Source organism: Hyperoodon ampullatus, assembly GCF_949752795.1.
Source record: "Hyperoodon ampullatus genome assembly, chromosome: 8".
NCBI lineage: Eukaryota > Metazoa > Chordata > Mammalia > Artiodactyla > Ziphiidae > Hyperoodon > Hyperoodon ampullatus.
In genome coordinates, this window is record NC_136921.1 from 19,742,119 (window position 1) to 19,769,359 (window position 27,241).

Genomic DNA, 27,241 nt, shown 5'->3' on the forward strand with positions numbered 1-27,241 from the left:
AATCCATAGAGACAGGAAGTAGATTAGTGGTTGCCAGGGACTGATGAGGGAATGGAGAGCGGGGAGTTCCTGCCAAAGAGTATGAGGTTTCTTTCTGGGGTGATTAAAATATTCTAAAATTGATGTGGTGATGGTTGCACAACTCTGTGAATATACTAAAAACCACTTAATTGTTCAATGGGTGAGTTGTATGGTATGGGATTATATCTCAATAAAGTTGTTACAAGAAAAAAAAACATTAAAATCATCTAAAATCTCCCCTCAGAAAAATTGATACTGCATTGCGATGTTTTATTCTCCTACTTAGAGGCCTGTTTGGTTTACTGATAGTGGGTTCCTTAAGGAGGCTCTCAGCACAGAAAAAGAACACTAAAACAGCAAGTTAATAGTCCTAAGGACAAAAGTGAACTCACAAATACCAAGTACTGTTTTGCCAGTGTCAACAAACCTGGCACGAAAAGCTGGCAGCCATCAGGTGGATAAACAGAAGGAGAGATGTAACTTCAAGCACAGGCCTCTCTTTTGCCTACACTGACCAATGCCAGAAAGAAGGCATCATTCAGGGTCAAAGATGAAGAGGAATTCAGCTGGCACAGCCATGACTCATTGCTGTCCAAGTGTCAAGAGGAGTTTAGCCCCAACCCCCTCAACAAGTGGAATTCACATTTTCAAGTGACAGAGGGTGTTAAATAACTAACAGCATTCCCAAGTTCTCCTTGCTCTGAACCTGGTCTTGAATGCTTTTCTCTAAGATCAGACCAAGCCAGAGGCACCATTTGAACTCATGATGAGCAGAATTACTTGTATTTTTTATTATGAAGATTTTAATGTGGATAATTAAAGAAAATAACATTATAAACACCCTTGTACCCTCCCTCCAGAATTAAGAACTGTTAATATTTGTCATATTTGCTTCAAATCTTTTTTAAAAATGAAAACATTTCATAAAATAGATAGCTAGTGGGAAACAGCTGCATAGCACAGGGAGATCAGCTCAGTGCTTTGTGACCACCTAGAGGGGTGGGATAGGGAGGGTGGGAGGGAGACGCAAGAGGGAGGGGATATGGGGATATATGTATATGTATAGCTGATTCACTTTGTTTTAAAGCAGAAACTAATACATCATTGTAATCAATTATACTCCAATAAAGATGTTAAAAAAAATACGTCAACAAAAAAAAAAAGAAAGAAAAGAAAACATTTCAAAGTCCTCTTCTTATCTTTCCCTTTGCCCTCCCTCCCCAGAGCAACCACTATCTTGAATTTGAAATGTGCTCTTTCTGTCAATATTTATATAATTTTACTACATCACAATGATAGCCCATATTATTTTTATGTGGTTGTTAATTTATAGAAATAGTATTCCATAGTACATATCATTCTATACTCAACTTTGGTTTTGAGTTCTAATTTTTTTATTGAAGTATAGTTGATTTACACTGTTCTGTTAGCTTCTGGTGTACAGCAAAGTGATTCAGTTGTATATAATAACTCAGATTCTTTTCTCATATAGGTTATCACAAGATATTGAATATAGTTCCCTGTGCTATACAGTAGGTCCTTGCTGTTTACCCATTTTATATATAGTAGTGTATATCTGTTAATCCCAAACTTCTAATTTATCCCTCCCCCTGCCAAGTTCTATATTGAAATATAAAAAGGTTGTGTGTTCATTATGACTATTGCATAGTGTTCCATAGTGTTCCATTGAATATGTCACTATCTAGTTATCCTGCTGATGGGCATTTAACATGTTTCTGAATTTTTGGTTTTACAAACAAAGCTGCAAAAAATATTTTTTGTGCATGTGTGCAGCCATTACTTCAATATTTATAAAAATGTCTGCTTTTATGCAAGACAGAAGCACTGTCATAAAGTTACAAAGATATGTACCAGATAGGTGGACAGTAAGAATTTTCCTCTGATTTTGTACCAGAGAGAAACAATGGGCTGAGAGTAGAGGCAGATCTAAGGGTAATCCAAGAAAAGGCCTTGCCTGGGACGCCCTCAGAGAGGCTGTTAGGAAAACAGAAGCGGCACCCGCAACCTGCACCCCTCACACACCCAGAGGCAAACCTCAGTAAGCTGTGCACCTTTGCCTGCAAGCTGGGATGGTCTGGACTGGAACAATGAGAGTATTCAAGAACAAGGAGGAGATGACCAAGAATGGACGCAGAGCTAAAAAGAGGATGCAGATGCAGAAGTGGACATCAAAAGTAAGGACCCAGAGCCAAACAAGGGTACAAGAGGAAAGGCCATCAGAAGATCTCAAAATATTATGCTGGACCAGGAAGCACTAGGTCAGCCATGCTTTATCTCTTGCTCTCCATTCTTTTGTTGTTGTTTTTAAAATTGTAAAAGGCAATATATATGTACACTGTTAAAATGCAAAGGGTACAAAAAGACCCAAAAGATGGTGAACTATGCCTGGGCAGGATGAAGCCAGAGGAAACTCTGGTGGAGGTCCATAGCAGTCTTGCAATATAAAGTAAGTCTTGGGACTTCCCTGGTGGCGCAGTGGTTAAGAATCCACCTGCCAATGCAGGGGACACGGGTTCGAGCTCTGGTCCAGGATGATCCCACATGCCGCAGAGCAGCTAAGCCCATGTGCCACAATTACTGAGCCTGCGCTCTAGAGCCTGTGAGCCACAACTACTGAGACCACGTGTCACAACTGCTGAAGCCCACGTGGCTAGAGCCCATGCTCTGCAACAAGAGAAGCCACCGCAATGAGAAGCCTGCACACCGCAATGAAGAGTATACCCGCTTACCACAACTAGAGAAAGCCTGCGTGCTGCATTGAAGACCCAAAGCAGCAATAAATTTAAAAATTTAATAAATAAATAAATAAATAAATAAATGTATTTAAAAAAAAAAAGTAAGTCTTCCTCCTAACTCTCATCTCCAGACTCCAAGACCCCTACAAAGAGGCAATCATCATTACCAATTTCTTGTGTGTCCTCCCAGGGATATTTTATGCACATACAAATATATATATGAATATACCCCTCATACTTTTTATCCACAAATGATGGCATATTATATAGTTTTGCACCTTACTTTCCTCCCATCTCTTACCAAGCAATTCATATTAATACACATAGACCTGCCCCTTTTATTTTTAATGGTTGTATAAAATTCCATTGTATGAATGTACTGTAATTTATTTAATTAGTTCCCTACTGGGATATGTAAGTCATTCTAATGTTTCCCAATCAGAAATATTGCTATCTTGAAAAGTGTGTAATATTTCTTTGACCACAAATTTTATCTGTAAGGTAAAAATTCTGGCAGTGCACTTGCTAAGTTGGTATGACTCACACTTTATACCTTGATACCTAGTTTCAAATTTCCCATCCCTGAGGCTTTAAAGCGCTACATTAGATTCCACCAGAGTCTCAAGGACAGTCTGTAAACATCTGCCAGATGAGACTGAAAAACACTCAAGCAAGTCAAGGTAACTTGAAGATAATCTCTGGAAGGCTTGATGGTAACGTGAGTACTGGGAAAGAAAATCCATCTAATCAATGGTATTAGCCAAACTGAAGAAAGAATGTGTTAACAGGATGGGAGTGGCCATTACAAAATCCAGAAGAAGGAGCCAAAGAGCAAAAATAGGCAGCATTTACCTCTGAAGAGAGAGAGATACTTAATCTAATGGACAGGCACCCAGAGAAGCACATTCAACCAGGTTTCTCCAAGGCCTAGATGAAATTTTTTCCATACAATTCTATTGCTTTAGTTCTGGGGTCCCTGCACACCAAGCGGTCCACTAATGTAGTTACTAATTTCTCTCCCTAGGTATGTGGATTCTAGGAAGAGGTTAGGTGTATTAAAGAAGGCCACATATTTTTTGACATCTCTCCCATTAATAGGTCAGGTCTACATCTTCTTCTCTAGAATCTGAGTGGGCTCTGTAACTGCTTTGATGTGTAGAATACAGCAGGAATGATGCTATGCCAGTTTCCAGAACCAGGCTTTAAGAAACTGGCAACTTCCACGTTCTGTCTCTTGGAACATTCACTCTGGGAGAAGCCAGCACCCTGTAAGAAGTCTGACTATGCAGAGACCCCCATGCTGTGAGGAAGCCCAGGTTAGCCATGTAGTGAAAGAAATAGTCATTCTGGCCAAACCAGCCCAGGCATCCAACATGCAATTGAAAAAGCCATCTTGGAAATTCCAGGCCCAGCAGATGTGACATGGAGAAAAGCTAAGGAAGCCAGCCAAAAACCAGACCTGAAGCCTAAACATATGGCCCCACTTGAGCCATCCCAGCCATCTTCAGCCATTCAAACTAAAGCCCCACTCCACTGTGAAGCAGAGATAAGCCATTTTTTTTTTTTTTAATTTTTATTTATTTATTTATTTATTCATTTATTTATGGCTGTGTTGGCTCTTCGTTTCTGTGTGAGGGCTTTCTCTAGTTGCAGCAAGTGGGGGCCACTCCTCATCGCGGTGCATGGGCCTCTCACTATCGCAGCCTCTTGCTGCGGAGCACAGGCTCCAGACGCGCAGGCTCAGTATTCGTGGCTCACGGGGCCAGTTGCTCCGCGGCATGTGGGGTCCTCCCAGACCAGGGCTCGAACCCCTGTCCCCTGCATTGGCAGGCAGACCCTCAACCACTGCGCCACCAGGGAAGCCCCGAGATAAGCCATTTTTGATGTGCACCGCCCAAATTCCTGACTCACAAAATCATAAGTATAACAAAATGTTGTTTTAAGCCATTATGTTTTGGGATAGTTTGTTAGGTAGGAATAACTAGAATAGGGGGCTTCTATGTGATGGGGTATAAGATCCCTGGGAGGGCTAACTTTTGTAAATAAATACTCCAATCCACAATTTGTTTCTGTGTGTTTGGCCAATATGGGTCAGTCCCCAATAGTCTACCCGTGCTGAATGAACTGACAAAATTTAGTTTCTGAACCTGGAAAGCTAAGACCTGATGGGCCAGCTTGATCAATCTGCCCACCTCCCTCACTGTCTCTTTTTCACTCTATCTTATGTCAAACAACTCAGATCAGGGAGCTGAGAAGAATCTCACAAAGAAGTTTACCACTAGATGTAGCTACTGCTCAGTACCACTCATAGCCCTTTGACTGGTACATGAAATGTATTCATTCACCAAACATTATCAAGATCCTCTCCTGTACCCAGGTGCTAGGGGACACAGAGCTGGAAAAGGCATAGGCCCTCAGAGGTTCACAGCCCAATCTCTAAGCTATATAAACAGGTAACGGTAAGAAACATGTGCCCTTAAATATGTGACAGAGTTAAAGGGAGAAATAGATAACAATATAATAATAGTAGGAGACTTTAATACCCCACTTCATCATCCACACAGAAAATCAATACAGACACATTGGCCTTAAATGACACATTAAACCAGATGAACTTAACAAACATATACAAAATATTGTACCCAAAAGCAACAGTACATTCTTTTCAAGCACACATGGAACATTCTCCAGGATACATCAAATGTTAGGCCACAAAACAAAACTTAATAAATTTAAGAAGACTGAAATCCAATCAGGCATCTTTGCCCATACAATTGTACGAAACTAGAAATCAACTGCAAGGACTTCCCTGGTGGCCCAGTGGTTAAGAATCCACCCGCCAATGCAGGGGACACAGGTTTGAGCCCTGGTCTGGGAAGATCCCACATGCCGTGGAGCAACTAAGCCCGTGCACCACAACTACTGAGCCTGCGCTCTAGAGCCCATGAGCCACAACTACTGAGCCCGCATGCCACAACTACTGAAGCCCATGCACCTAGAGCCCGTGCTCTGCAACAAGAGAAGCCACTGTAATGAGAAGCCTGCACACTGCAATGAAGAGTAGCCCCTGCTTGCTGCAACCAGAGAAAACCCGTGTGCAGCAACAAAGATCCAACGCAGCCAGAAATAATTTAATTAATTAATTAATTAATTAACTTTAAAAAAGAGAAATCAACTGCAAGAAGAAATCTGGAAAATTCACAGATATGTGGAGATTAAACAACATGCTACTGAACAACCACTAGGTCAAAGAAGAAATCAAAAGAGAAATTTAAAAAAATACTAAAGATGAATGAAAATGGAAAAACACAACATAGCAAAACTTAAAGTGAGGGGTGCCTGGGAAAAGGAGGCTGGGGCCTCAAACATCTGCTTGAGGAATTTAAAGCTGATTCCCCAGGACCTGTAGGGATTCCTGAGCAGGGGAGCAATTAATCAAACATGCTTTTAGGGGCACTGACATGGCAGTGTGCATGGATAGATTGTCAGGGCAGATCAAGCAGTAAGGGAGATCAAGCAGGAGGGAACACCCAGACACCACCCCTTCCCAGAGTCTCTATGGGGCTGCTCATGCTGCCAGCTGAGCTGCAGACAAGCAAGGAGGCTGACCTGGTGGTGGAGCTGCTGGAGCTGCTAGAGCTGGAAACGATATCCTCTGCGCTGGGCAGAAAAAATCCGCCAGGTTCAGAAGGTCACAGATCATCTGGCCTTTGATGCTGATGTCCAGTGGAGTATGGGAATGGAGGCTTCAGGGAAAGGATGCAAAGAATGGCAAAAGCCAAAACTTATGGGAAGCAGCAAAAGTAGTTCCAAGAAGGAAGTTCACAGCAATAAATGCCTACATTAAGAAATAAGAAAGATTTAAAAAAAAATAAGAAAGACAGAAAGAGAGAGAGAGAAAGATCTCGAATAACCAAACTTTACCTCAAGGAACTAGAAAAAGGAGGACAAATTAACCTCAAAGTTAGTAGAAGGAACCATAAACAAGATGAAAAGACAACCCTCAGAATGGGAGAAAATATTTGCAAATGAAGCAACTGACAAAGGATTAATCTCCAAAATATACAAGCAGCTCATGCAGCTCAATATCAAAAAAACAAACACCCCAATCAAAAAATGGCTGGAAGACCTAAATAGACATTTCTCCAAAGAAGACATACAGATGGGCAACAAACACATGAAAAGATGCTCAACATCACTAATTATTAGAGAAATGCAAATCAAAACTACAATGAGGTATCGCCTCACACTGGTCAGAATGGCCATCATCAAAAAATCTAAAAACAACAAATGCTGGAGAGGGTATGGAGAAAAGGGAACCCTCTTACACAGTTGGTGGGAATGTAAATTAATACAGCCACTATGGAGAACAGTATGGAGCTTCCTTAAAAAACTAAAAATAGAACTACCATATGACCCAGCAATCCTACTACTGGGCATATATCCAGAGGAAACCATAATTCAAAAAGACACATGCACCCCAGTGTTCATTGCAGCACTATTTACAATAGCCAGGACATGGAAGCAACCTAAATGCCCATCAACAGAGGAAGGGATAAAGAAGATATGGTACATATATACAATGGAATATTACTCAGCCACAGAAAGGAATGAAATTGGGTCATTTGCAGAGAAGTGGATGGACCTAGGGTCTGTCATACAGAGTGGAATAAGTCAGAAAGAGAAAAACAAATATCATATATTAATGCATATATGTGGACTCTAGAAAAATAGTATAGATAATTTTATTTGCAAAGCAGAAAGAGGGACACAGATGTAGAAAACAAAAGTATGGATACCAAGGGGGAAAGGGCTGGGGGGATGAATTGGGAGATTGGGATTGACAAATATACACTATTGATATTATGTATAAAATAGATAACTAATGAGAACATACTGTTTAGCACAGGGAACTCTACTCAATGCTCTGTGGTGACCTAAATGGGAAGGAAATCCAAAAAAGAGGGGATATATGTATATGTATAGCTGATTCACTTTGCTGTACAGCAGAAGCTAACACAGCATTGTAAAACAACTGTACTCCAATAAAAATTAATTTAAAAAAATTAGTAGAAGGAAGGAAATAACAAAGATCTGAGCAGAAATAAATCAGAGACTAAAAAGACAATAGAAAAGATCACTGAAACTAAGAGATGGCTTTTTAAAAAGCTAAACAAAATAAACAAACCTTTAGCTAGACTCACCAAGAAAAAAAGAGGACTCAGATAAATAAAATCGGAAATGAAAGAAGAGACGTTACAACTGATACCACAGAAACACAAAGGATCACAAGAGACTATTGTGAACAGTTATATGCCAACAAATTGAACAACCTAGAAGAAATGGATAAATTCCTAGAAACATACATTGTACCAAGACTGAAGTATGAAGAAACAGAAAATCTGAGCAGATCAATTATTAGTATAAAGACAGAATCAGTCACCAAAACCTCCTAACAAACAAAAGTCAAAGACCAGATGGCTTCACTGGTGAATTCTACCAAATATTTTAAAGAAGAATTAATACTAAACTTTCTCAAACTCTTCCAAAAAAAAAAAAAAAAAGGAGGGGAGGGGACAATTCCAAACCCATTTTATGAGGCTGGAATTTCCATAATACTAAAACCAGACAAGGACAGTACAAGAAAAGAAAATACAGGCCAATATCCCTGATGAACATAAATGAAAAAACTCTTCAATAAAATATTAGCAAACCAAATTCAACAATACATAAAAAACAACAAACAAACAAATAAACAAAAAAAAATGCATCATGATCAAGAGGGATTCATTCCAGGGGTGAAAGGATGGTTCAACAACTGCAAATCAATCAATATAATACAACATATAACAAAATGAAGGATAAAAATCATAAGATCATCTCAATAGATGCAGAAGCATTTGACAAAATTCCACATCCATTTATGATAAAAACTCTCATAAAACTGGGTATAGGGGCTTCCCTGGTGGTGCAGTGGTTAAGAATCCACCTGCTAATGCAGGGGTCATGGGTTTGAGCCCTGGTCCGGGAAGGTCCCACATGCCGTGGATCAACTAAGCCAGTGTACCACAACTACTGAGCCTGTGCTCTAGAGCCCACAAGCCACAAGTACTGAAGCCCACGCACCTAGAACCCGTGCTCCGCAACAAGAGAAGCCACCACAATGAGAAGCCTGCACACTGCAACAAAGAGTAGCCCCTGCTCACTGCAACTACAGAAAGCCCGCGTGCAGCAACAAAGACCCAATGCAGCCATAAATAAATAAATAAAATTTTTTAAAACCTGGGTATAGAGAGAATGAACCTTAACATAATAAAGGCCATATATGACAAGCCCATAGCTAACATCATAGTCAATGTTGAAAAGCTGAAGGCTTTTCCTGTAAGATCAGGAAAAAGACAAGGATGGCCACTCTTGCCACTTTTATTCAACATAGTATTGGAAGTCCTAGACAGAGCAATTAGGCCAGGAAAAAAAAAAGCATCCAAATCAGAAAAGAAGAGGTAAAACTATCACTATCTGCAGATGACATGATACTATATATCAAAAACCCTAAAGACTCCACCAAAACAACTGTTAGAACTAATAAATGAATTCAGTAAACTTGCAGGTTACAAAATCAAAATACAAAAATCAGTTTGTTTCTATTCACTAATAACAAACTATCAGAAAGAGAAATTAAGAAAACACTCCCATTTATGACTGTATCAAAAAGAATAAAATGCCCAGGAATAAATTTAACCAAAGAGGTAAAAGACCTGTACACTGAAAACCATGACATTGAAGAAAGAAATTAAAGAAGACACAAATAAATGGGAAGATACTCCATGCTCATGGATGGGAAGAATTACTATTGTTAAAATGTCCATACTACCCAAAGCAATCTACAGATTCAATGCAATTCCTACTAAAATTCCAATGGCATTTTTCACAGAAATAAATAAACAATCCTAAAATTTGTATGGAACTGCAAATGACTCCGAATAGCCAAAGCAATCTTGAGAAAGGAGAAAAAAGCTGGAGGCATTTCAATCTATATTACAAAGCTATAGTAATCAAAACAGTATGTTATTGGCATAAACACACACATATAGATCAGTGGAACAGAATAGGAAGCTCAGAAATAAACCCACACATATACGGTAGATTAATTTATGACAAGGGAGCAAAGAATATATAATGGAGAAAGGACAGCCTCTTCAATAAATGGTGTTGGGAAAACTGGATAGCCACATGCAAAAGAATGAAATTGGATTACTATCTTACACCATACACAAAAATTAACTCAAAATGGATTAAAGACTTGAACTTAAGACCTGAAACCATAAAAACCCCAGAAGAAAACATAGGTGGTAAGCTCCTTGACAGCAGTCTTGATGATGATTTTTTGAATTTGACACCAAAAGCAAAGGTAACAAAAGCAAAAATAAACAAGCAGGACTACATTAAACTAAATAGCTTCTGCACAGCAAAGGAGACCATCAACAAAATGAAAAGACAACCTACCAAATGGGAGTAAATATTTGTAAGTCATATATCTGATAAGGCTTAATATCCAAAATATATGAAGAACTCATATAACTCAATAGCAAAACAAACAAAATCCAATTAAAATACGAGCAGAGGATCTGATGTGACATTTTTCCAGAGACAACATACAGATGGCCATCAGGTAAATGAAAAGGTACTCAACATCACTAGTCACCAGGGAAATGCAAATCAAAACTACAATGAGATATCACCTTGCACCGTTAGAATGGCTAAAAGACAAAAAAATAAGAGTTGGCAAGGATGTAGAGAAAAGGGAACCCTCGTGCACTGTTGTTGGTGGGAGTGTAAATTGGTGCAGCTACTATGGAAAACAGTATAGCCGTTTCTCAAACAATTAAAATTAGAACTACCATATGATCCCACAGTCCCACTTCTGAGTATTTATCCAAAGAAAATGAAAACACTAAACTCATAAAGATAAATGGACCCCCATGCTCACTGCAGCAGTTATTTACAATAGCCAAGACATGGAAGCATGGAAGCAACGTAAGCGTCCATCAATGGATGAATGTATAAAGAAAATGCAACACACGCGCGCACACACCCAGAAATATTATTCAGCTATAAAAAAGAAGGAGGGCTTCCCTGGTGGCGCAGTGGTTCAGAGTCCGCCTGCCGATGCAGGGGACACGGGTTCGTGCCCCGGTCCGGGAGAATCCCACATGCCACAGAGCGGCTGGGCCTGTGAGCCATGGCCGTTGAGCCTGCGAGTCCGGAGCCTGTGCTCCGCAATGGGAGAGGCCACAACAGTGAGAGGCCCACATACGGCAAAAAAAAAAAAAAAAAGAAGAAGAAGAAATCCTGCCATTTACAACAACATGGATGGACCCTGAGGGAATTATGCTAAGTGAAATGAGTCAGACAGAGAAAAACAAATATTGAATGATCTCATGTGTATGTGGAATCTAAAAATTAAACAAACCAAAACAAAACTCATACATACGGAGAACCGATTGGTGGTTGCCAGAGGTGGGCATGGAAGGAGGGCAAAATGCATGAAGGTGGTCAAAAAGTACAAACTGCCAGTTATAAAATAAATAAGTGGGCGTTACAAGATTACATCCTGGGATGTAATGCACAGCATGGTGACTATAACAGCACTGTATTGTATATTTGGAAGTTACTAAAAGAGTAAATCTTAAAAGTTCTCATCACAAGAAAAAAAATTTTGTGAACTATATATAAAAAAAAGAAACATGATACATGAAATGACAAATATGTACAGGAAGCATTAGGGAGACACAGGAGGGGTCACCAACCCAGGTAGTCCACAATGAGAGCTACAGAATAGACAGCTGATCTCATCATTCTCAGGGTCAACATCTTTGAAAGATATCAATTTGTTACATAAATTTACATATAAATTTAACATATGTTCACATTTCACTTTTTCAGCACTCTTGTCATTATTTTAGTTAGAAAAGAGAAAGGAACTGGCATTTATGGACTAGCAAGGCTTTCACATTTCCCAATTCCCACTCCAACCCCTTAAAGTCCTACAGTGCTTCCCTAAGCTGATTTTATTAATTTTATGTGTGATACGCAGTTTTTGACAACTGAGGGTGCAGGAGACATTATGGTCAGCTGCCCTTATATCATTTCCTGTCCTCTTCCTTGTGCAGCAGCCGCCTGTTTAGGTGGCAGGGCCCCCAACCCCAGCTTTAGGAGTAAGCCTGCATGAGTCTAAGCTAGAGTACACCTATGGCCACTATGATGGATTCAAGAATGGGCAATTAACCCAAGCCAGTCAACTAAGTTCTGTGAGACAGCAGAGCCAAGAGAACTGCAGAACAGAACTGTGGCTTTGATGGTCTCGTGAATCACTAGAGCAAACTATACCTGAAGGGCACACAACTATTAGACTTTTCCATTATAGGAACCAATAAAGCTGCTTTATAGTTTAAGCTGGTGAGAGTGGCAACCAAATGGATTTGAACTGATACAAAGTGGGTCACTGGAAGCATCCTCTTTCTCAACAGGGGTATTAACTGGCTTTTATAGATGTGCAGCACTCCGCTGTTTACTAACTCACACCAGCCACATGTAGTGGGAAGGGCTAATATATTTCCCATGGAGCAGCCCAGGTTCATGTGATTCCAGATCTTTGGGATACAAAGGCTGAAGCCAGGAGGCTCTGCAAAATTCTAGTCCGGCCTCTCCTTTAAAAGTCCACACAGGGGGACTTCCCTGGAGGCAAAGTGGTTAAAAATCCGCCTGCCAGTGCAGGAGACACAGGTTCGAGCCCTGGTTCGGGAAGATCCCACGTGCCACAGAGCAACTAAGCCCATGTGCCACAACTACTGAGCCCACATGCTACAACTACTGAAGCCCACAGGCCTAGAGCCCGTGCTCCACAACAAGAGAAGCCACCGCAATGAGAAGCCCGCGCACCACAATGAAGAGTAGTCCCCGCTCGCCACAACTAGAGAAAGCCGGAGCGCAGCAACGAAGACCCAGTGCAGCCAAAAATAAATTAATTTAAAAAAATAAAATAAAAGGCCAAACAGGGACTTCCCTGGTAGTCCAATGGTTAGGACTCCGTGCTCCCAATGCAGGGGGCCCGGGTTCCATCCCTGGTCAGGGAACTATATCCCACATGCCACAACTAAAAGAGCCCACATGTCGCAACTAAAAAGATCCTGTATGCCGCAATGAAGATCCCAACGAAGATCCCGTGATCCTGTGCGCTGCAGCTAAGACCCGGCACAGCCAAATAAATAAATAAATAAATGTTTTTAAAAAAATGAAAAATAAATAAATGGCCACACACTCCTGGCTTTCTCCTGCTTCCTCCTCCACTTCCTAGGGCAGTCGAGAATTTCTTGGTAGTTACCACTGCAGAGATAGTCCTGAGCAAAACTTCCCAATGAACTTTCCCTGAAAAATGGTGAGAAATCCTTAGTCCCCACCCTTGGGGCATTCACTGGGCTGCTCACATTTCTAGAGGTTAAATCAAGCAGGGGAAGCTTTCAGGACTCTGGTTTCTTGGCTTACTTGGTTTCTTGGAGCTGAGCACACAGGGAATAATTTTTTTTAACCATCTCCGAGTGCCTTGTGACCTGCCCACCATGCCTCAGAAGCATGAACCCAACAGAGAAGACCCTAGGAGATGGCAGCAGCCCAGGCAGGTGCAGAGAAACTGTGTTCAGTCTGGACCTTCAAATCCTCACAGTCATTTTCTCCCTCATCATTAACTCCCAGTCCAACTTTCCCTGGGGGGTGGCTCAGATAATGCCATACCCTTTGTCACCCGAGGCCCTCTCTGACTCTCCTGTCCAATCCATCCTACTGTACACACCATAACCTGGACAGTGTCCCTTGGAGGCCATCTTCACCCCATGCCTGCTCAATAGCTCACCATGGCTCCTCAGAAGAACCAGGGCCCTTAGTCTGGCCTTCAATATCCTCCTCAAAGGCCTGTCATATCCCAAGTCCCCACAGCTCCTCCTCATTTTTTACTACTGCCCAGTACAGCTACCTGGTGACCAGTCTGTTGATCAGCCCAGCCCAAGGCCTGTCTACTCCTGTCAGTCACTGACAACCACACATGTGCCTGGATGGCATGCTCGAATCAAAGGTCCCACTCCTCCCCCAGCCCTGAACTGGCTTCTCCTCCCAGGGCACTCAGCTTTCTTTCTGAAATTAGCTGTTTGCTGATTTGTTTACTCCCTTGTTACCCCTCTTCCCCAAAGAAGCATTTAACCCCCATGTGGGTATTGGCCACATCTCACTGAAGCTCAGCTCTTGGAAAAATGCCTGGGGCAGAGTGGGTGAGCTAATATTTGTTAATAGTCATCAGAAAGACAAATCCCACATGAATCTCTTTGGTTCACTTCCTAAAACCTCTCCAACTTAACCAACATTGGATTTTCCAGTCTCTGTCCATTGACAGTGGGCGATCCATCCATCCCTGCCTCATATCAGTGTTCCACTGGATAAAACCTTCTTACTGGACATTGATTTCTTAATAACAAAAATGTACCTTTTCCTTAATGTCTATGATTTTGCTTTCACTCTCTGAGCAATGACATCTTTTTCTCCATTAAGGGGAAATTTACCCTGCAAATCACCAAACCTCTGTAATCCTCCAGAAGCCATTTCCTCTGGAAGAAGTCTGTGGTAGCCGATACCACCATAGATATCACCACAGATAAATAGTGGTTCTATAACATCTGGCAGCTTATACACTTGCATGTGTTATTCTGTTACCAAGACATCTCCCTTCTCTCCCAACCTCTGTCCACTTTATTTTTTTTAATGTTTGAAATATTAATTTTACTAAGAAAGCATTTGATAGTTGTATTAGATCATATAATCAATCACTTCATTTTTAAATGATGTGGCCTGATGATACAATTAAAATATGGACTTTTCATTGATTCAACAAATATTTGAGCATCTACAAGTACCAGGCTTGGAGATACAGGCCAAACAGGAGGACCCCTGCTCTCACAGGGTTACATTCTTGCAGGAGGGCAATATTAAAGAAATGTTTATATTACTTATAACACAGGGACTTCCCTGGTGGCGCAGTGGTTGAGAACCTGCCTGCCAATGCAGAGGACAGGGGTTCGAGCCCTGGTTGGGGAAGATCCCACGTGCCGCGGAGCAACTAAGCCCGTGCGTCACAACTACTGAGCCTGCGCTCTAGAGCCCACGAGCCACAACTACTGAAGCCTGCGCGCCTAGAGTCCGTGCTCTGCAACAAGAGAAGCCACCGCAATGAGAAGCCCGCGCACCTCAAAGGAGAGTAGCCCCCACTCGCCGCAACCAGAGAAAGCCTGCGTACAGCAACGAAGACCCAGCGCAGCCAAAAATAAATAAATTAAAAATAAATAAATGGGCTTCCCTGGTGGCGCAGTGGTTGAGAGTCCGCCTGCCAATGCAGGGGACACGGGTTCATGCCCCCGGTCCGGGAAGATCCCACATGTCGCGGAGCGGCTGGGCCTGTGAGTCATGGCCGCTGAGGCTGCGTGTCCGGAGCCTGTGCTCCGCAACGGGAGAGGCCACAACAGTGAGAGGCCCGCATACCGCAAATAAATAAATAAATAAAATTTTTAAAACATATAACACAGAGGAATTGACAGAGAAAGAAGATGGTGCTTTACAGGAGCACATTAACAGGTGTCTAACCCAGCCCAGGGAAATCACAGAGACAAAAACAAGTGTTTAAGTAGAAGGGTGAAGACCACAATTCAGGCAGAGGGAACCTCCTAGACCCTGAGGCGGGAGAAGGACTTTCTAGGCTTAAGGAATTGGAAGAAGTCTAGAATGGGTGGGGCACCCAGTGTGAAAAGAGGAGTCAAGGAGATGAGACTGAATCTCAACCTCTGTCCACTTTAAACCTAGTCTCCCAAATCACCTCTAGCCCAGTGCCCTCCTGCTTCATAGCACCCCTTGACCTGTTCATTTCAGTTCATAGCCCCTACAGATTCCCAGTGTATGACCACAGCCCCACTCGGTCCCGAGCTAAACGTGTCCTTCACTTTTTGTCCAACGTCTCCCCATCCCCAACTTCTCTGTCCGGGTGCGTACCACATCCCTGGTCGCGAGGCCCCCCGCTCGGTTACCTGGAGTTGGTGCAAGTGCAGAACGTAGCCTTGCACCAACAGCTGGAATAAGAGACGCAGCTGCCCTGGCCCTGAAAGCTCCTCCAGGCTCCGCAGCCTCCGATCGCCAGGCCCGGTTCCGGGAGCCTCGGCTGCCTGGGCCGCAGGGAGGGCGCTGGGGATCGCGGCCTTGGCTCTGGCCCCATGGGAGCCGAGGCCAGGGAGAGCCACCCGCGTCCCCAGCAGCGCCCACCGCAGCCTTGCGCAGCCCAGCGCACCCATACGATTCATGGCTCGCGCCGCCACGCCTTTGGATCGCGAGTGCAGAGCGCCTGGAACTTGCCCAGAGACAAAACAGTAGGGGCGGGTTCAAGGGTACCGGTAGCCCAGGGCGGGCCGGACGAAGGCTGACCAGGCCCCTTACTGCTCACTTTTCCTCGCGGTCTTCAGTCCCTCCAAATAGGACCTAAGGGACTCGCAGAAGTCACTCTTTCCAACTGTAAGCCTCCTGGCTCGGGGAGGGGCCGGATAACGCCAAGCCAGAATATGCACGGGGGACTTAGGGGAGACCCACAGAGAGCTGACGATGGCCGCCTCTTCCGCGACTCCCCCACCTCGCACTTCCGCGAACTCTCGAGGAGAACTTGAAGCTCGCTTGGTCTCTATTCCCGGCAGGAGTGCGGCAAAGTTCTCGGCAGCCCGGGAGCCTTCCAAGACGGGGAGGCCGGTTCGCCACCCCAGACCGCCAGCGTCTCAGCTGTCCTCACTTCCCGGAGGGACCAGGAACCGGCTGTTGAGATTAAACCGGCCGCTGGCTTTTCCTGATAGCCTCCAGGGTTGATCCCGGAGTCTGAGGGCTGAGCGAGGAAAGAGCAATAAATCCCCCTGGGCAAAAAAGCAAAGAGCAAAAAAAACCGACCCTGTCTCCAGGGTCATCTGATTCCTGGAGGGAGGAAGCCAAACAAATAAATTTAAATATTAGGGTTTTTTAAAAATGCAGTTCTACCCCTCTCCCTCCCCACCACCCACATACTCCCTGGTCTGCTGAGGCAGGATTTCTCAAACTGCAGGTTGAGACCAGATTTAGTGAATGTGACCAAAATTATCTTTTAATAAGATGGAAAAGAACAAAATAGTACAGAAAATATTGCAAGAAGGAAAAGTATTATTTCATGAATTCTTTGTTTCATATATGTATATTCAAAGTACAAGTTTCAAAAAGTTAAAAACATGACTCATACACAAATAAAATAAATACGAGCTCAAAGCTTATTCAACCCATTAGAGGTAGAACCAGCAGGATGATAAAGCTTTTTCTAAGACCATTTGAAGAATTGGTTATTTACAGGCAGCCAGAGGCAGAAGAGGCATGTTAAGTTCAAGGGGCAAAAATTAGACTGACAGCTGATGTAGCTAGGTGTGGACTTCTTTTTATTTATCCCCTTAGGGGTCATAGAGTTTCTTGACTCTGCGACCTAATATCTTTCATTAGTTTTGGAAGTTTTCAGATATTCAAACATTCCTTTTACCCCATTTATTTTTCTTCTCTCCTAGGACTTCAAATTATATATATGTTAGACTTTCTGACTGTATCCTCCCTGTCTCCTACCCTCTTTTTTTTTTTTTTTTTTTTACGGTACACGGGCCTCTCACTGTTGTGGCCTCTCCCGTTGCGGAGCACAGGCTCCAGATGCGCAGGCTCAGCGGCCATGGCTCACGGGCCTAGCCGCTCCGCGGCATGTGGGATCTTCCTGGACCAGGGCATGAACCCGTGTCCCCTGCATCGGCAGTGGACTCTCAACCACTGCACCACCAGGGAAGCCCCTCTTACCCTCTCTTCTGTATTGTTCTATCATTTTGTCTCTTCTAGCTCATTCTCTATTCAGCTGTGTCTGATGTTAAATCTATCCATCGAATTTTAAATTTCTATTATTGTATTTCTCAGTTTTTCAACTTTAGTTTTTTTCGAATCTATGTCCTTTTTAAAATATTTCTAGTTTTATGCCAAAATTCTTAACGTTATTTTTTTTAATTAAAAAAAAATAAATTTATTTATTTTTTGGCTGTGTTGGGTCTTCGTTGCTGTGCACAGGCTTTCTCTAGTTGCGGCGAGTGGGGGCTACTCTTCATTGCGGTGCACAGGCTTCTCATCACAGTGGCTCCTCTTGTTGCGGAGCACGGGCTCTAGGCGCATGGGCTTCGGTAGCTGCAGCACGCGGGCTCAGTAGTTGTGGCTTGCAGGCTCTAGAGCACAGGCTCAGTAGTTGTGGTGCACGGGCTTAGTTGCTCCACTGGCATATGGGATCTTCCCGGACCAGGACTTGAACCTGTGTCCCCTGCGTTGGCAGGCGGATTCTTAACCACTGCTCCACCAGGGAAGCCCAACGTTATTTTTTATTATACCCTTTACTTTTGTAAGCATAGTTGTTTTAAGGATTATGACCAATAACTCCAATACATGGAATCTATGTGGGACGATTTCTATTGTCCATTATTTCTGGTGGTTTTGTGCATATTTTCATGTTTCTTCCTGGGCCTTGTTTCTTTTGATTGTGTGCCAGAAAATGTATTCATTAAGTTTCTAGTGGAACTAATTTGAAGTTTAGGATGATTTCATTTTCCCTGTGGAAGATTTACTTTTATTTCTGACAGTTGCCTAAAGGCACCCACAATCCAAAATCACCATAATTCAGTTTCAGGGAATGAGATGCTTTGAAGCTGAACTGCAGTCCTTTAGAAGGCTAGTCTATTTCCAGTCCTTAATCTTTTTGGGTTCCAATCCAAAGTTTGGGTATAAGAGATTACAGACTCCAGCTATTCTTCACACAGCCCTGTGAGGCTAAACCACTCAACTTCTCACAACTTCTCAGCTTTCTCTTCTGAAAATGGGAAATGCTACTAATAGGAAAGTGGTACCTAATGGCTAACTTACCTCTGGAGTTCTGTCTTCTCTTGGTTCTTGTCTGACAGTTCTTTATTACCTTGTTTGTTCTCTGATGCTGATTCCTTCAAGTAAATGCTGGTCATATTTTATTCAGCTTTTCAAGTTATCCTTTGAGAGAGGACTGAGTCAGGTATTAAGAGAAGTGGAAATCCAATTTATGCTTTTACCTTTATTGTTTTTTCCCCCTCTGGGTTCATTTTCTTGATATATTATATTTTTAACTTTTTATTTTTTAATGACTGCTTAGTGAAATTTTATTTCCTAATGAATGGACTTAATGCTACACATTTTCATATCACACTATTTTGGCCATATCCAATAAGATTAAATATGCAATTTCTTTCACTGTTCACTTTCCCAATAGTTTGTAATTTCCATTTTGATTTTCTTTTTAATCTAAGTCATGCAGGAAAGTGTTTTTTTTTTTATAAATTTATTTACTTATTTATTTTTGGCTGTGTTGGGTCTTCGTTTCTGTGCGAGGGCTTTCTCTAGTTGCGGCGAGCGGGGGCCACTCCTCATCGCGATGCGCGGGCCTCTCACCATCTCGGCCTTTCTTGGTGCGGAGCACAGGCTCCAGACGCGCAGGCTCCAGAGGCGCAGGCTCAGCAGTTGTGGCTCATGGGCCCAGTTGCTCTGCGGCATGTGGGATCTTCCCAGACCAGGGCTCGAACCCGTGTCCCCTGCATTGGCAGGCAGACTCTCAACCACTGCGCCACCAGGGAAGCCCAGGAAAGTGTTTTTATTTACTTTTAACTAGTTGTAGTTTTGTTTTTTGTTTTGAAAGGGACCATTCTTTTGTTATTAATTTATAATGCTATTACATTGTGGTCAGAGTATTAATGATCTGCTTTTTAGAATTACTAAAACATTTTTGATGGTCTAGTACTTGTTTATTTTTGTGAATATTCCATGTGTATTTTTGAAAAAAATATATTTTTTTATTAACTTATTAATTTTGTTATTTAAACCCTCTGTAGCCTTATTTTTGTCTACTTGATTTGTTAATATCTGAGAGACACATGTTCAAGTATCCCCCAAATATTATGGATTTGTGGATTTGTCCATTTTTTTGTGTCTTTTCAACAGCTTTGGTTTTTTTTTTTTTTTTTTTTTTTTGCGGTATGTGGGCCTCTCACTGTTGTGGCCTCTCCCGTTGCGGAGCACAGGCTCCGGACACGCAGGCTCAATGGCCATGGCTCATGGGCCAAGCCGCTCCGCGGCATGTGGGATCCTCCCAGACCGGGGCACGAACCCGTGTCCCCTGCATCGGCAGGCGGACTCTCAACCACCGCGCCACCAGGGAAGCCCAGCTTTGGTTTTATATTTTGAAGATCTGTTGTTAGGTTCATAAAGGTTCATGACTATTATATACTATATATTCTTGACTATTATATTCTTATATAGCACCTTTTATAAATTTGAAATATTAAAATATTAAATTGCTTTGGATTTAGTTTGTTTGACTTTAATATTGTTACTCCTACTATTGTTAGTCCTATGAATTTGTTTGATATATCTTTTATTCATCCCTCTTATTTTTCAGTCATTCTAGATTATTTTGATTTAGAAGTATCTCTCATAAATACCACGTAGCTGGATTTTTTTCTTACCTAACAAGAGAATCTTTAAATAGCAAAAATTATTTTTATAACTTGAATGAAAGTTTAAAAATAAATAAATGAAATGAAATAAAAATTTTAAACATAATGAATGGTGGGACTTCCCTGGTGGCACAGTGGTTGGGAATCCGCCTGCCAATGCAGGGGACACGGGTTCGATCCCTGATCTGGAAAGATCCCACATGCAGCGGAGCAGCTAGGCCCGTGCGCCACAACTGCTGAGCCTGCACTATAGAGCCCGCGAGCCACAACTGCTGAAGTCTGCACGCCTAGAGCCAGTGCTGCACAAAAGAGGCCGCTGCAGTAAGAAGCCCGCACACCGTGGCAAGGAGTGGCCCCCACTCGCTGCAGCTAGAGGGGGCCCGCGCGCAGCAGCGAAGACCCAGAGCAGCCAAAACTAAATAAATTTTTTTTAAAAACCATAATGAATGATAATTCATGGAAGAGGAACTATAAATGGCTCTTTAGCCCATGCAAAAATGTTTAACTTTATTTGCAATGAAAGACAAATCAGAACTACATCAGAAACCATTTTTCACCTATAAGATTGACAAAGATCAAAAGTTTGATACCACTATGATTTTGAGGGTATAAGGAAACAAACTCTCAGTCATGGTTTAAGGAAGTACAAATTTCTGCAGAGTTTTCAAAATTTAAAGTGCACTTACTTTTGAGCCAGCAGTTCTACTTGTAGGGATTTTTTTTTCTGCGAATATACTTTCACATTCACAAAATCACAAATATACAAAGATACTTATTACAGCATTGTTTGTACAGATAAAGAAAATATTGGAAACAACCTGAACCCATCAGTAGGGGATTAATGAGATAAATTATAGTAAATTCATGCATTGGAATCATTTGCAGCTTTAAAAAGACAGTGATACAGCTCTATGTGTACTGATATACAACAATTTCCAAGATATAAAATAAAAAAAGCAAGATGCAAAACAGTGGTATGGTAGGCTACGACAAAATTATGCCAGGGTTTGCGCATGCATAGAATATCTCTGGAAGGATACACAAGAAACTTGTAATTGTAGTGGCCTCAGGGACAAAGGTGACAGGGACACAACTTCACAGCATGCTCTCTTGGCTCTTAGAATTGTGTAGTATGTACTTGTAATATGTCAGGTTTTTTTTAAGTGGCTTATTCAAAAGTCACATAACAAAACATCTTCTTTTGACATTTCTGGAAACTTGTGTCTCAAAGTGATGTCTGGCTATCAGGTAACTTGGTCACTTGGGACCTTACCAGGGCCAAAAAATTTAGTAAAAGCAATAATAATGTGTTAAAACAATTAAACCCGTACATACATATAGTACCTTATTTTTTCCTTTCTTTTCTTTTTTCCCCTTTCTTTTCTATTTCAGGGGAGGGAGGTATCTAGAAAGAAGTATGTTGGGGAAAATGTATATTTGAAGATACCCATGAATTAAGTACAAGAACAAACAGTGTGTATAAAAAAATTGGTTTGAGATTAAAAGAAACGAAATTGAGCTAGTTGTAATGAGGTGGATGGACCTAGAGTCTGTCATACAGAGCGAAGTAAGTCAGAAAGAGAAAGACAAATACTGTATGCTGACACATATATATGGAATTTAAGAAAAAAAATGTCATGAAGAACATAGGGGTAAGACAGGAATAAAGACACAGATCTACTAGAGAATGGACTTGAGGATATGGGGAGGGGGAAGGGTAAGCTGTGACAAAGCGAAAGAGCGGCATGGACATATATACACTACCAAACGTAAGGTAGATAGCTAGTGGGAAACAGCCGCATAGCACAGGGAGATCCGCTCGGTGCTTTGTGACCGCCTGGCGGGGTGAGATAGGGAGGGCGGGAGGGAGACGCAAAAGGGAGGGGATATGGGAACATATGTATATGTATAACTGATTAAATTTGTTAAATTTAAAAAAAATCAAAAAAAATTGATTTGAGAGTAGGTTAAAAAACTGGTCTGATTCTTTTGTTTAATTAATTCATACGTTTTTGACTTTGAAAATTAAAATAAACAAATAAAAACTTTCTAAGCCTCCTGAACACAGAGAATTTATGCTTACATTGCTTTCCAAAGAATTAAATTATACAGCAAAACAACCCCAAAGTAAAAATCACCCATAATCCCACCACTTATATATGGGGACAAATTAAAAGACCTCTGCTTTGCTTCCCCAATTATATTCCTTCCAGATGAAGTACTGTTCATAATTTAGTGCATATTCTTCCAGACCTTGTTCTATATTTACATAAACTTTTTTCACCTGTAGTTAAGAAAAGCATGTTGAAATTTTAATGTGAATTCCCTTAAATATTAAAAAGGCTTAGGGCTGTTTTTTTAAAAATATGCCTATTGACCATTTCTATTTCTTCTATGAAGTCCTTAGTCATATCCTTTGATCTTTTTTTATTGGATTTTCTGTCTTTCCTTATTAGTTTGTTGGAGTTCTTTTTCTACTTAGAGAGATTAACAGATTAACCTCTGTTATATATATTACAAGTATTTTCTCCTGGTTGTCTGTTCTTTATATCTTGGCTATTATTTAGGGTATCTTTTGTTTATTTCTGTGTAGTCCAATCTGGCACTTTTTTTCTTTTTATGATTTCTGGGTTTCATATCTTTTTGAGACTACCCCAAAATTATTAGGGGAAAAAAATCCTCCTATGTTTTACCATATATGTGATAGTTTCATTTTTCCACCTGTTACCATTTTTTTCACAGTGAGCAATTCAATCTATCTGGAATTAATTTTTGGTTTTGGTGTGACCTAGGGTCTTATTATCTAATTATTCCCACATCATTTAATTAAATAATAACTAATTATTCCAACATTATTTATTAGATAATAGCTCAGGAGTTTGCTGGATGTCCCCCATTTTCTATCTGGGAGCAACATTCTTTAAGTTACAGGACTTAGTGGAAAATTTGATCTTCCATTTCACTCCAGAACATTCCTTTGGTGCCATGTGGCTTTCAGGAGCTGCCTCTGGATCATCCTCTGATACTGCAATGACCACCAGTCCCCACAAGGGCGACACTCCATCTTCACGGGAAGCCAGGAAAAGATGGGATGAACACATCTTTCTACCTCATGCCTCTTTAGTGTTCATAAGACCAGACAGCACTTGTTCCTTTAGCAAAGAGTTAGGACATTTCCAGAGGGAAATCAATGTGAAGAGAATCAAACATGTTAAATCTCACTTCTCCTTCAAGTTGCACAAAGGTAGGCAGCTGGTAGCCCAGACCTTCCAGATCTTGTGCTTCAGATGCTTCTCCAATAGCTTTCTAACTGGGTTCTCCAACACTTTGGTTTGTTCATTGTCCCTCTTGCATCCTCTTCTTCAAGTCTCAAAGTGGAGAAACGCTACCTTCCCTTTCTCAGGAAAACCCTAATTCTTCCTCCAAGGAGCCTGGGTTCTTTTCTTCAAATAAACTTCTGAGTCTTAGTTTGGTAGTCTTATCCAACCCTGAGTTTCATCCATGGTCCCAGAGGTGCAGAGGAGATGGGCACTCAACTTCTGGGAGATGGTAAAGGAAGAACGTCCAGTTCCTGTTTTATTTACAATCTTCCCACCCACGAGCATGGCAGCAGGGTTGCTGGTATGGTTCCTCTATTGGTTGATCTGTAAAAGTAAGCATCTCATCCTAGGTAAATTACTTTTCTTTCCCTTAAAGACTATGCAGTCTAAACTCTTTTCAAAGCAAGGATATTTCCTCTCAGAATTAACAGAGTCAGTGAGTAAAAATTATTTTGCTGAAGAACAAAGGACTTGGTTTCTCTCCTGCTTTTCTTGAGGTCTGGGATAGCTTCTGGCAACACAGAAGGTTTATAGCTCTTAATGGCTGTGCTCTGTGATACCCAGGAAAAAGCACCTGCCTTAGTTAAACTCTTCAAGTCAACATTGTCCTCTGATTTGGGATGGAATGGCACGGCCAATTCTTCCACATGATGCTTCCCCAGAAGTTTGAAATACCACATACATTTTTCCCTTCAATTCTAGTATGTATTTCGATCTATTTTTATACTCTCCTTCCCAGAGATCAAAAACTCTAATAGTTTTAACCCTATAGTTTTTTGTTTGTTTGTTTGTTTGTTTTTGCGGTACATGGGCCTCTCACTGTTGTGGCCTCTCCCGTTGTGGAGCACAGGCTCCGGACACGCAGGCTCAGCGGCCATGGCTCATGGGCCCAGCCGCTCCGCGGCATGCGGGATGCGGGATGCAGGATACGGGATCCTCCCGGACCAGGGCACGAACCCACGCCCCCTGCATCAGCAAGTGGATTCTCAACCAGTGCGCCACCAGGGAAGCCCAACCCTATAGTTTTAAGACCAGGCCAGAGACCAGAATGGGGCAGTGGTGGGAATTGGGGTAAACAAAAGGATACAGACCCAGGGGCAGCTACCACCCAGCTCCAGCCAATTGTTGCCATGTGAGAATGTAGGCCTGATGTGACTAGAGGTTTGAATTCTAGAAGAATTTTTATGAGAAAACATCTGGCAGCCTTAAAAAACAAATTAATCAGCCCAAACAAAATCTGTGTGCCAGTTTTCACCCTCTGCTTTATTATGACCCATTTTTCTTTCTGCCTATCCTTGTGCCAGTGCAATCCTGTTTGAAATAATGCTTGTATGGGCTGAATTGTCTACCCCTCAAATTTATGTGTTGAAGTCCCAACCCCCAGTATCTCAGAATGTGACTGTATTTGGAGATAAGACTTTTAAAGAGGTAATTAAGGTAAAATGAAGTTGAGTGGGCCCTTAATCAATATGGCCAGCATACTTATAAGAAGAGGAGTTTGGACACAGATACACACAGTATCTAAGACCAAGTGAAGACACCTGAGGAGGATGTCTTCATGCCAAGGAGAGAGATCTCTGAAGAAACCAACCCTGCTGAAACCACAGATGGATCTCAGACTTCCAGCTTCCAGAACTGTGAGAAAATAAATTTCTGCTGTTTAAGTTACTCGGTCTGTGGCAATTTGTCTGTTTTTCTTGAGTCTGTGGCAGCCCTAAAAAACTAATACACCACCTCTTTATAAAAAGACCTCCTGGGCTTCCCTGGTGGAGCAGTGGTTAAGAATCCACCTGCTAATGCAGGGGACACAGGTTTGAGCCCTGGTCTGGGAAGATCCCACATGCCATGGAGCAACTAAGCCCGTGTGCCACAACTACTGAGCCTGTGCTCTAGAGTCCACGAGCCACAACTGCTGAGCTCACGTGCCACAACTACTGAAGCCCATGCACCTAGAGCCCACGCTCCACAACAAGAGAAGCCACCACAATGAGAAGCCTGCGCTCCGCAACAAAGACCCAATGCAGCCAAAAATAAATAAAATAAATAAATTTAAAAAAATAAAAAGATCTCCTACTCAGAGCAACTTATTGGAATATCACAGTCTCCCTGAATAGAGGTCATTATTCTTCTCCTCCAGGTAAGAAAAATATAGTTCAGGGAGGTAAAGAACAGTAAGTGGCAGAGCCAGACTTAAGACCCAGGGCTTTGCGTACTGAGTTTAATGCTCTTTCCACTAGATTTGAGGTGAGAGGGGAAGGTCTAGGTAGTATGAATATTTCCACTGCAGAAATGGGAAATCAAGAGGAGCCCACTATCACCCTGATAACCACACGCTGGGTGATGGTCCACAAGAAGGTAGAACCACTCGCCTGGCCCTGCATGACGACATCTTCCTGAAGCAAACAGTACTCTTCAGCTGTAGTGACTTGCAGGGGTGGTAGCTCACTGTTATCCCATCCAGGGTTTCCATGCTCTAGAAACAACATCAAGGTTATGAGCTGGTCTTCTGAGTCTGGAAGACTTTTATTTGGAATTCCATTTTGTATCAAAAAGTCATCCTCAGTAAATTTAGGGATACCCGCTGCTGTATAATAAAGAATTTGTCTGGTCTTTGTCCCAGGTTCCTGAGATAGAGCTTCTAACTGTTAGAATTTTGTGAGTGATAGGAATGTCTTTGTTATTCAGGGTCGATCCTTAGTTTCAGGATGGGAGCTGGTCATGCTGGAAAGATTGGTCACATAATTATAGGGTTGGGACTTCGAGCCAGGTGATACCAGCTCAACCTCTGGGAAGGGGACAGAGGCTGGAGACTGAGTTCAGTCACAACGCCACTGATTCTATCAATCCTGCCTATGTAATGAAACCCCAATAAAAACTCTGGACACTAAAGCTCAGTTGAGCTTCCTTGTTGGTGCCGGGAAGGTGACACATCCTGATTCCATGGTAGAGGACATGGACGTTCCATGTTCAAGACCTTTCTAGAGCTCATTGTATAGGCCTCTTCTTTTGGCTGGTCCTGATTCATAAGCATAATAATAAAACTGTAATTCAAAGTATAGAGCTTTCCTGAGTTCTGTGAATCATTCTAGTGAATTATCAAACCTCAGGGGGTTGCAGGAATGTGTGAATTTGTAGCCAGTTGGTGAAAACTACAGGTAGCCTGGGAACCCCCAGACTTGTGGCTGGCATCTGAAGTGAGGGCAGTCTAGTTGGGGACTATGTCTTTAAACTGTAGTCTGCACTAACTCCAGGTTTAGTGTCAGAATTGCAGTATTGCACCTGCCCTTTCCTTTCCTTGTGGTTGGTTCTAATTTTGAGGGATTACATTGTGCCTAACACATGTGAGGGCTCCAAACTGGTCCTCAGCTACTGTTAGCCTATGCTGCCATTAACTGAAACATCTTCATTTCTCCCTGGCTTCACTCTCTACCCCTATTCCTGACCAAAAGTCTCTCAAATCAATCTCTCTCTCTCTCTCTCTCTCTCTCTTTTCCTA

The 27,241-nt window shown here is 42.0% G+C and overlaps 1 protein-coding gene across 1 annotated transcript in view; it reads right to left on the reverse strand.

The window, feature by feature from the left end:
* Positions 1 to 16,168, reverse strand: part of CYP27A1 (cytochrome P450 family 27 subfamily A member 1) — a gene marked incomplete at its 5' end in the record, with an annotated part of 42,678 nt that extends 26,510 nt beyond the window's left edge. Inside the window, one exon of the mRNA XM_079710244.1 lies at positions 15,899 to 16,168. Coding sequence (XP_079566370.1) covers positions 15,899 to 16,168 — 270 coding nt within the window. The remainder of the gene's footprint in view (positions 1 to 15,898) is intronic.
* Positions 16,169 to 27,241: the final 11,073 nt, after the last annotated feature.